At 50.0% G+C, this 11,325-nt stretch overlaps 1 protein-coding gene across 1 annotated transcript in view; it reads left to right on the top strand.

Moving 5' to 3' along the window:
• Positions 1–864: 864 nt before the first annotated feature.
• SORCS3 (sortilin related VPS10 domain containing receptor 3) overlaps positions 865–11,325 on the top strand; it is a 593,582-nt gene continuing 583,121 nt past the window's right edge. Inside the window, exon 1 of the mRNA XM_059899211.1 lies at positions 865–1,491. Coding sequence (XP_059755194.1) covers positions 865–1,491 — 627 coding nt within the window. The remainder of the gene's footprint in view (positions 1,492–11,325) is intronic.

Genomic DNA, 11,325 nt, shown 5'->3' with positions numbered 1-11,325 from the left:
CTCAGCCAGGTACGCCCACCCTGGGCGCCCGCTGGCCCGCCAGCCTCGGGCGCACCCCTCGCCCCCCCTCACGCACGCGCACGCATGCACTCTCCGAGCCCCCGCACCGGGCGGAGGCACGCGGTGGGAGGTGGGTGGCGGGAGGGACAGGCCAGGGACCCGGGAGCGGAGTCTCCCAGTCAATCCCGCGCTCGCCTTCCGCCAACTGCGTTCCTGCGCGAAGGCTCCGGGCTCCCCTTTGGCTCCCCAACCCGAAGAGTAGGCGCTGAAAACACTTCACCCTCCTCCTCCTCCCTCGAGGCCCCCCCAACCCTCCCTGCGTGCCATCTCCCACCCCCACAAAAGGCCCGGACGGTAACCCCCTAAACGCGGCCAGAAGCGGCTCCTAACTCTTCGCTGGGAGCAGGTTGGAGGCTGGGTTTTAGAGAGACCCTGGATTGGGGTCCGTCGCCAGCCACTCCTCCTGGATTGGGCTTCATTTTCGTATTTTAAAAGAGGATTTTCGTATTACCTTTGAATACTCCTGAAAAAATTTCTGGAGGAGCTCGGTGGGAAAGATTTTGCGGGAATCTTGTTTGAAGGGGAAAAAAAAAGCACCGAAGGGGCATTTATTAATTTTTCTCGGGCTTTGGAATCGCCCCGTGGAGAGAGCAAGCCATCAAGAGCCGGGAGGGAAGAGTGGAGAGGACCAGCAAGGCGCACCAGGCCGAGCCACCTCCTTCCCGGCCGCCCCCTCCGCTCTCCCCCGACACACACTCGCTTGCTCGCTTACCGGCGCCTGCACACCCCCCGCGCCGACCCGCACCTCGGGCGGGCGCCACACACTCGGCAGCCCGAGCCGCGGCAGCCGGCAGCCGCAGCGGGATGGAGGCGGCGCGCACGGAGCGCCCCGCAGGCTGGCCCCGGGCGCCTCTCGCCCGCACCGGGCTCCTGCTCCTGTCGACGTGGGTCCTGGCCGGCGCCGAGATCACTTGGGACGCAACGGGCGGTCCTGGGCGCCTCGCGTCTCTGGCTTCGCGGTCCCCGGCGCTGCCTCCTCTCTCGCTGCGGGCAGTGGCAAGCCAGTGGCCGGAGGAGCTGGCGACTGTACGGAGAGGCGCCGCACTGGGGCGCCGGCAGGGACCAGAGCCACTGCCCCAGCCAGGCGGAGGCAGCGGCAGAAAGAAGCAGGGAGAAGCCGGAGGGCTGTTGCCGGCAGGCGCGCAGTGGGGACGGGGCATCTCGGCTCCTGGCAAGCCTGGCGGCACAAGGAGGAGTCGCCGGGCGCAGCCCCCCAGTGCCCTGGAACGCGGAGACACCCAGGCTACTGTCTTAGCCGATGGTTCCAGAGGAAGCCGCTCTCTGGCCAAGGGTCTCCGGGAGGAGGTGAAGGCACCACGGGCTGGGGGGTCGGCGTCCGAAGAGCTCCGGCTACCCAGCACCTCGTTCGCGCTGACCGGGGACTCGGCCCACAACCAAGCCATGGTGCACTGGTCGGGACACAACAGCAGCGTGAGTACCCACCCGGCGGCGGATCTCTCTGTCTGCCGGCAGCGAGGGAAAATGGGCGGCGGGAACGATGGGCAGATAGTTGCTCTGGGTCTAGGTGGAGGCAAGGGGAAGGGGGGGCTCCTCGACTTTTAGACGGACTGGTTCATCCCTCTTTCCCCATGACCCCAACAGGTTAGTGGAGTTTGTTGTAAGACAGCCTGTGCTTTTGTTTACCGGAGGCCCTAGGATTGGGGCCGCCCGGAGGGGAGAGGAAGAAGAGGTCCTTAACGGGATCAATGACCACTTTCTCTGGTACTTGGCTTGGAGAGTCAGTTATCCTGTCGTGGGTGTGTGTGAATTCTTGGGTGAGGACACAGATTGATTTGGGGAAAGAACCGCTGGATAGACTGACGGGTTTCTGCGACTGCCCCGGGGGCTTCCCCCCTTTCCCCTCCAGTCACGCGACGGAAAGCCCAGGAGACTGAGGCCACTCGGACTCTGGTACTCCTGCCCGCCGGGCTTAGGATGCTGCCTCGGGCTCCCGGCGCACTTTCTCCCAGCCTTAGGGGAGGCTGGGCCTTCGGGCAACACTGATTCCCCCTTCAAAACCCAGGCAGCATACAGCTGATTCACTTTGTTAGTTATACAGCAGAAACTAACACAACACTGTAAAGCAATTATACTCCAATAAAGATGTTAAAAATTAAAAAGAACAAACAAACAAACAACCCAGGCAGCTGCCCCGAAAAGCTATAGGAGGGGCAGAAAAAAAGAAGTTTAAAGTGTGAAGTGAAATTCAACACCCATCCTGCACCCCTCGTTCTCACGCAAGCACAAGCACACGTAAGTCGCTGAGCAAAATACTCGCCCCGGCTGCTGAGTCCTGCAACGACAAACTCGCCAAGTGGAGTTGGGTCCCGGTGCTTTCTGTGCACCTCTCCACGCCTCTCTCTCCGCTGCCAGGTTAACCTGGAAGCTGCTGTACGAGAGGTGGCGCCCTGGAGTCCAGTCCGGCGGCTCCGGCGCCCGCGGCCAGACACCGGGCGCAGAGTACCGTCTGCGCAGCCCGCAGCTCTGGCCGGAGCAGCGCCCCACCCTACCCCCAGCTGGCAGCCAGCACGTGCAGTCTAGCCCAGGATCCGCGGGGGATGGCCCTCGGGGAAGAGTGGGGACAGCCTCCGACGATTTACTCCACTCCCCTGCCTTCCTCGGCCCCCACTTCAGCCACTCCTGCGAAAATCCTTTCCTCATCTCTGGCTCTGAGGATCAGATCAGAGCCCGGCACTGGGCAGAGTCTGGGGGATGACGGATGTCTGTACTGGCAGCTTTGGGGAACTCATTTGATGGGAAAGCACCATCCCCGCTCCCTTTATATTTCTCTTCATGACTGACATTAAAGATTTCCCGGGGAAATTTTCGCCTTATTTTAACAGGGCCTGGAGGGTGTCACAGGGGTGAGTGGTGAATTAACAGGAAAGCCAGAAGTCCGCAGAGAGCAGCACATCAGCAATACCGAGCACAGATTTCCTGGTTCCTTCTGACACACAGCACCACGCAGGCAGCACAGCCTGGGTTGGAAGCATTTGGGCAGTCCAGCTTACCAGCAGCGCGGTGGCTGACTCCGTCTGCCTCCAGTGAAGGCCCCCCATAGCTTCGCAGTGGACAGCTCTGGACTTGGGCGGTGGGCAACGTGTGCATTGGGAGGGATGGGTGACTGAGGACTTACAAGTCTCCGAAGGACTCTGTGTGTGTGTGTGTGTGTTGGGGGGGGGGGAGAGAGAGAGAGAGGTAATTCTCTGACCGCAGGGATCGCGACTCTCAACTTCCTTTTAGTTTGATAGTGAGGAATTGTGTGCATGTGTGTTATTTTGTTCGTGTTCTTACTCCATGAGGAGGATGGACAGGATGTGTGGAAGTAAACGTATCCCTAGGAGAAGGAGGAGGTGGTATCTTCACATGTCTGTGATTTTAACACTGCCACATTTGGACGATATAAATTCGCTCTGCCTAAAGAGTTTTTTTATGTTTCTGCTTTTATTTTAAGGATCATTTTCGTGTGTTGACAAATTCCCTGAAGATGGGACCGTTAAAGAGTGCTTTCTGCAAGTAGTTATTAAATGTGCATGGCCTTCTCTGCCCATCTTCAAGGCAGTTATACAGCAGAGGAAGTGAGGGGGCAAGTTTAGCCCCACACGCCCCAGGGAAATGGCTCTTCAGTTAAAAGGGGGTGCAGAGGGCCTGAGGAGTGCATCAGTTGGCCTTGGAGTCCTTAGTGACAGTGATGAGATTTGGGCAGTTCATTAATAGCTCCTCAGGGGTTCATTGGTTGTGCTCGTGGCCAGTCTTACTGTCCAAGCAAAGGACAAGGCAGCACAGGTGAGTGCAGGGACCCCATGGTGTCTACTGTCCCTGGTCCAGAGAGTTACTGCCTCTTTAGCTCTTGGGCTGGACCTGCCTCTTTTGACGATGCTTCACAGGCAATTCCAGCGAGAAGGGCTTCTTTGAGTGTAGGTCTGTGCTGCTCTGAGGAAGATGAGGAAACAGGTTAACATGGCCCTGCCTTTGAGAGACTTTAAGGAAACAACCCTGGGGGAGGAGCTAGGAAACCAGTTTCTGCAACATTACCCAGTTGGTTTCTTTCTCCCCTCCTCCTTTCCCGAGGACAGCAAAAGACGGCACTGTTAAAATAAAGCCAGGGTGAGGAGTGATGGAGATGATGTCCCTTCTGGAAGTTCCCTTTATCATTGGTTTCACAGTGGTTGGAGATGTCCCCAAGGCAGAGAACTGGGGCCTTGCACCAAGCTCTTTTGACGTGAAAAGAGAATTCCATCTTCCCTTCCGACGTAAAGGGTGTTAAGCATGTCCTTCTCTGGGAAGGCCACCGGTTTAATTGTTAACACATTGTGGGGCTTCCCGCTCTCCCTCCAAGTGCCTCTGGTGGACCTCATTCCTGGTGTGAGGTCCTTTTTGGGGAGAGTTTCCTGTTACCCCGTATAATGGAAAATTGAACGCCACTCTGGCCGTCTGCGTTCAGGCATAAGGAAGTAGACATGCAAGGGAAGCACCTCCACCCCACACTATGTGCCCAGCATGTGCGCAGGGGCTGAGAGTCTCATTCTAGGCTTGAGTCACATATTCACTTTGGTCCCAGGAGTGGGGTGGGATGGCTTGGAGGGCAACGGGGGAGGTGCCCAGCAGGCTTGAGCCAGGAGGGGGTGGAGTCTGGGTCCCCCTCTGACCTTTCTTGCCCTGCCAGGTGTTTCGGGGGAGAGGTGAGTGGGCTTGGGCTTGGAGCCTGGACTCTGCCTTATCCATTGGGCCACCGGGGCTGATTGGAGCCTAGATTCTGGAAGAGCGATTTGCCTTTCTCTCTGGTTGTCTCCAGCTGAGATCCTGGTGATTAATGGGCTAGAGAGTGTTTCACAAACACCCAAAGGGAGTCCAGACCCTGTGGCTGTGACAGGGATAATACAGAAAAACACATCATTCTGATCTCCTTCAAAAGAAGAAAGGCGCCTCCTTGCTTGGTCAGTGAGTTGGCAAATGGCTCTGGAGAGTGGAAAGCTGTAAAGACAACAGCCCGCTTTCCGGGCCCCCTCAGCATTGTAAGCCTTGATGGGGATCCCCTGTTCTGGTGCTGAGGGGAGAATGCTGCACCCTCCCGTAGATTGATCCCCATGCCTTTCCTGCAGCTCACTCCCAGAGACAGCGATTTGCAGGCTGCTACCCCTGCAGTGTGTCTGGTTGGAAGGACTTGCCAGATGGTATTCATGTGCCCAACTCTGCACCTTGGTGAAGAGAAACAGGGAGATGCCAATAACCCAGCATCCTTACCCTGCTAGCAGGGGGAACGCACTGACTCTCCCAGGCACGATTTCATACCCGTAACTAATTCAGCTGGACGGTGTTCTAAAATATTTACTCTTAATGTGCAAAATAGTGACAGATTTGATCAGATTAATTGTGTTTCACTCACTGGAGCATCTAATTGTGGCTCCCAAACAGATTTTTCAAATAGCTTTTGGCTGGGTTGTCTAACCTTCTCGTCCCCGCTCTCAGTCCCCGTGTCATGATATCTTAATGCATTTTGCCTTCTCAGAGGCTTAATAAAGAAGGCTGCCACAAGCTCAATATCAAAAAAAAACAAACAACCCAATCCAAAAATGGGCAGAAGACCTAAATAGACATTTCTCCAAAGAAGATATACAGATTGCCAACAAACACATGAAAGGATGCTCAACATCACTAATCATCAGAGAAATGCAAATCAAAACTACAGTGAGGTATCACCTCACACCAGTCAGAACGGCCATCATCAAAAAATCTACAAACAGTGAATGCTGGAGAGGTTGTGGAGAAAAGGGAACCCTCTTGCACTGTTGGTGGGAATGTAAACTGATACAGCCACTATGGAGAACAGTATGGAGGTTCCTTAAAAAACTAAAAATAGAATTACCATATGACCCAGCAATCCCAGAGAAAACCATAATTCAAAAAGAGTCATGTACCACAGTGTTCATTGCAGCTCTATTTACAATAGCCAGGACATGGAAACAACCTAAGTGTCCATCGACAGATGAATGGATAAAGAAGATGTGGCATATATATACAATGGAATGTTATTCAGCCATAAAAAGAAACAAAATTGAGTTATTTGTAGTGAGGTGGATGGACCTAGAGTCTGTCATACAGAGTGAAGTAAGTTAGAAAGAGAAAAACAAATACTGTATGCTAACACATATATATGGAATTAAAAAAAAAAAAAGGTTCTGAAGAACCTGGGGCAGGACAGGAATAACAGCAGAGACGTAGAGAATGGACTTGAGGACACAGGGAGGGGGAAGGGACGAAGCTGGGACGAAGTGAGAGAGTGGCATGGACTTACATATACTACCAACTGTAAAATAGATAGCTAGTGGGAAGCGGCCGCATAGCACAGGGAGATCAGCTCGGTGCTTTGTGACCACCTAGAGGGGTGGGATAGGGAGGGTGGGAGGGAGATGCAAGAGGGAGGAGATATGGGGATATATGTATATGTATAGCTGATTCACTTTGTTATAAAGCAGAAACTAACACACCATTGTAAAGCAGTTATACTCCAATAAAGATGTTAAAAAAAAAAAAAAAAGCCTGCCACAGAAGCTGTTCTTCAGGGGTTTGCCAAAAAGAATCTGTTTTTAATTAATATTACAAGGGGAGCCATCTCAGTTGAGATGTAGCTGGGAAATGCCACGGGACATAACAGCACTAACTGCTCCTGGTCACCATAGGCCTGGGGGTGGTGAGTGGAGGGACCGCACACTGGCTGTTTGCTCTGCGTTTTCTCTGATGGCCCGGTTACAGGGCGTGATTTGCTTCTCAGATCCTGCAGTGATTTCCAAGGTAAGCAGAAGTTGCAAACTCCTTAATTGGGAGGCCCAATTTAATGATGGCAGAAATGCAGTGGTTGGAACTCGCTTTGTAGTTGGCAGAGAAGGAACGCGGGAAGTGGCTTCTCAGATTGTGTTGGATTTAAGGGAAGGGAGTTGTGGCAGGAAGGCTGAGGAGGGAGCGGGGGCAGAAGGGAGAACTGCTCTTTCCTCGGCTGTGTAAATCCTACCGTAACTGGGGGCACTTTGGAACCGGGTGATCGTCCTCTAGGGAGCAGAGAGGTGTGACAAAGCTGGATGGCTGAAATAGGAGGGTGTGTCTGGAGGGTTTATCCAAGGCCACGTACACCAAGGCCTGGGGGCTGGACTCGCCTGTTGATTTCCTGCTTCCTTTGGCCTCTTGGCTGGCTTGAGACACTTCCCTATGAGGAGAAAATGTCAAAGGATGACTTTTCAGCAAGTTTGGGGGAAAAGAGGTCTTGTGAAGTTGGAGGTGGAAAGTGTAGCATGCCGGCGCCTGGTGGGCCACTTTGGGTAAGCAGCAGTGGCAGTGTGGGACGGATGGCCTTCAGCTAACCGTGGTCATCCCCCTGTTGTGGTGGGTCACTGAGAGAAGGGTCTGGATGCTGCTCTGACTTTGTTGGCAGAGAGTGGAGATGAGAGAGCTCCGCTTTACACGCAGTAGAGAGACGCAACTGTGTTTGACCAAGTGGGTGAATGAGTGAGTCCCAAGTCTCATTGAGCAGAGGCTACGAAGGGATTGAAAACCCTTGTCCCTTGGGATAGCGATGCTTCCTTTCTCAGGTTGTTCATAACTTGACCGGTACTATAATCAGGAGCATTTCACCCAGGACGTCTCCATTCTCGCTTGAGTACCTTTAGCCTCTTGAATTAAACTCCAGAGTCCTTTAGCCTGCCATTCAAGGCTCTTCACTGCGTATGTCCTGGATCTGCTTCTCCAACTCTGCATCTGACTGTTCCCTGATGGGCCCCTTCACTCTAACCAAGGCAGCCCCTTCATTGTCCCAGACCCCTTCTTGACTCAAGCCTTGCTCTTAAGGTCTCCTCCACTCAGGATACCCCTCTTCCTCTCTTGAGATGCACCCATTACTCATGGCTCAGTTTAAGATTCAAACATGCTTCTCTATAGAACCTTTCTTAGAAGCATTTATTTTTCTTTCTCCTAACTGTTTATAGAATTTACAGCCTGTACCACACATTTGATTATGTTTAGTTTGCACTTGGTTATTTTATGAGTGTTTTGAAGGTAAGGGATGAGGGATAAAATGCTTACACCAGCACCTCATCCCCACACCTGCTGTGAGTTCTTCTCTTCTCATGTGTGCCTTGTGACCTGTGGCCTGGTGCTTGGCCTGTGCTGGAAGAGAATCTAGTTTAGGGGAAAAGCTGGACATAGTTATGTAGGGTCATCAAGGATCTTGTTAGGTTGTAGATTATTTAGCCTGGGTATGATTGTATGACTTGTGTGAATTCATACTTGTGGAGGGTTTTCATCATGAATGCCATCCTCTTCAGGATATATTAGGAACAGAGGTAGGCTGGGAGCAAGAAACAAAGCCATATGGTAAACAGGAGCAAGGGTTCTGGAGCTGGGTGCCTGGGTTTGAATCCTGCCTCTGTCTCTCTCTCTCTCCTTCTCTCTCTCTCTCTCTTTTTTTTTTTTTTTTTTGGTTAAGTTTAATTTAGTCTTTAAAGAATTGAAATATAGTTGCGTACAGTATTATATAGGTTACAGGTATACAATATTGTGATTCACAGTTTTTAAAGGTTATCCTCCATTAATAGTTATTATAAAATATTGGCTATCTTCCCTGTGTTGTACAGTATATCCTTGTAGCTTATTTTATACCTAATAGTTTGTACCTCTTACTCCCCTACCCCTATATTGCCCCTCCCCACTTCCCTCTCCCCACTGGGAGCCACTAGTTTGTTCTCTATATCTGTGAGTCTGCTTCTTTTTTGTTATATTTACTAATTTGTTATATATTTTTAGATTCCACGTATAAGTGATGTCATACACCATTTGTCTTTCTCTGACTTACTTCACCTAGCATAATGCCCTCTAAGTCCATCCATGTTGCTGCAAATGGCAAAATTTCACTCTTCTTTATGGCTGAGTAGTATTCCATTGTGTATGTATATATGTATATATACCACATCTTCTTTATCCACTCATCTGTTGATGGACACTTAGGTTGCTTCCATGTCTTAGCAATTATAAATAATGCTGCTATGAACATTGGGGGTGCATGTATCTTTTTGAATTAGTGTTTTTGTTTTTTTTTTTTGGATATATACCCAGGAGTGAGATTTCTGGGTCATATGATAGTTCTATTTTTAGTTTTTTGAGGATGCACCATATTGTTTTCCACGGTGGCTGCACCAATTTACATTCCCACCAACAGTGTAGGAGGGCTCCCTTTTCTCCACATCCTCGCCAACATTTATTTGTTGTCTTTTTGATGGCAGCCACTCTGACAGGTGTGAGGTGATACCTCATTGTGGTTTTGATTTGCATTTCCCTAATGATTAGTGATGTTGAGCATCTTCTGATGTGCCCATTGGCCATCTGCCTGTCTTCTTTGGAGAAATGTCTATTCAGTTCTCCCGCCCATTTTTTTTTTTTTCCTGCCCATTTTTTTTTTTTTTTTTCTGCCCATTTTTAAATTGGGCTGTCGGCCTCTTGTCTCTTAATAGCTGTGTGACATTGGGCAAGTTGTCACCCTCTCTTGTCTATTTTTTCATCTACGAAAGGGAGTGATAATAATAGTACCTCTCACATTGGGCTATTTCAAGGATTAAATAAGATATTGTACATAGCAAAGTGTTTAAAAGAAATGCCTGACCTGTAGTTAGTCCTCCAGATATTTTAGTTAGTTTAGTTGTTATTCTTATATTAGAAGGGGTTTTCTCTTCATTTGCAGATGGAAACACAGAAGCAGAGGAAGGAGGTACTTGCCCCAAGTTTCCCAGTGAGCTGATTGCAAAGCCCTTGGCTACAACCCAGTTCTCAGTGAGATGCTCATTTCAGCCACCTCCCATAGTGCATGCCCTGACTCAGACGAGTCTTTGCGTGTCTGCCTTCTGTGTCACGCTAAGGGAAACAGTGAAAGAGAGAAGTGTGAGTGGCTGGGGACCCGGCTGATTGAAACTCATACTCAGAATTTGTAATAGAAGTGGTTAGAAGCAGGTGCTTAGAGTCAGGTTAACGATTATACTAACAGACAGCTAATAAGTGGAACATTTTCTCAGGGCTTTTGTTGAGTGGAGTTTTGAGAAAGGCATCCAGAAAGATGAAGAGTAGCTTCTCTTGGCTTGGGCACCCATGATTATACCTCACAGTTAATCATGGAAGACTTCTTGAAGGAAGTGAGTGAAATGTGTAGCTTTCATAGAAAATAGGAGAACACAGGGCTGCTGGGACTGGTGGACAAGAAAAGCCTGGAGTGCCAAAGACTCATTTCATCCAAGTCATGGGATGGACCTTGGTGTTCAAGGTTCGCTTCTCATTCAGCCCCTTCCCGCAGAAAAAAGGAAATGGATGTTTTGTACAAATACAGACGTTCTGCTGTCCATTCAACCCATAAATGACTCAACTAAGACTCCAGATGTAAATGCAGCCAGAAGTGATGCTCAGGCTTGGGTCTTCCATCTCTTCTGCATTTTCTGCTTTTGTGCTCCCTCAATTTCTTGGGCATCGTGATCAGTTAATATAAGCTTATTGAGTTGAATGACATAAGTACATTCTTAAATACTTAAAACTGCCTGGGTAAAGAATGCGTGTCTTGGGAATGGGGAAGAATCTGGCTGCTTCTTGCTGCCTCCAGGCCTAGGGTCTGCATCCCTGGGACATCACAATGGCCTCTCACCTGTTCCCAGGTCCCGCGTACCTAACTCAGTCATCTCTAAGCCTTTTTGGCATCTATGTGAGGTAAGAAGTTTCTCTTCCAGATGGGTGGAATCAGGTTAAAGAGTACACTGCTGCGTAAGAAATGAACTTTTTCCTTTTAAAGTCTGTTCTCAGTGGGAGACGGAGAACAATTATGGAGTTGAACATTTTTTTTCAGTTGCTCAAGTTGCCATATCTGAATGTGATTACACGTACTGGGGGAACTCGTTACGTTAAGAGTTTTGAGGCCGTGGTACTGGAGATGCAGAGAAGCTTGTTTACCAGGGTGGAGGCAGGTAGAGGAAAGAATCTTTAGAGGCAAAAGAATTGCTCATATAACTGTGTTGCTTTCAGTGTTATCTGTGCTTGAAAGCAAACTTTTCACTGGAAGATTTCTCAAAACTCAGACACTTTTTTTTCTGTTATGGGAAGGCCCCCAAGCAACAGTGATTTCAAACAAGTCTCTGAGCCTTAGTTTCACTGGCTGTAAAATGGCAATAATACTGGGATGTTGTGAATCTTATAGATAATACTCTGAAGGGGTTAGCATAGTAGGCTATTACACTGGTTAAAAAA

The sequence above is a fragment of the Balaenoptera ricei genome, chromosome 16 (assembly GCF_028023285.1).
Source record: "Balaenoptera ricei isolate mBalRic1 chromosome 16, mBalRic1.hap2, whole genome shotgun sequence".
Lineage (NCBI taxonomy): Eukaryota > Metazoa > Chordata > Mammalia > Artiodactyla > Balaenopteridae > Balaenoptera > Balaenoptera ricei.
Note: the sequence above shows the minus strand (reverse complement) of the source record. Positions and strands in the feature narration are given on the sequence as shown.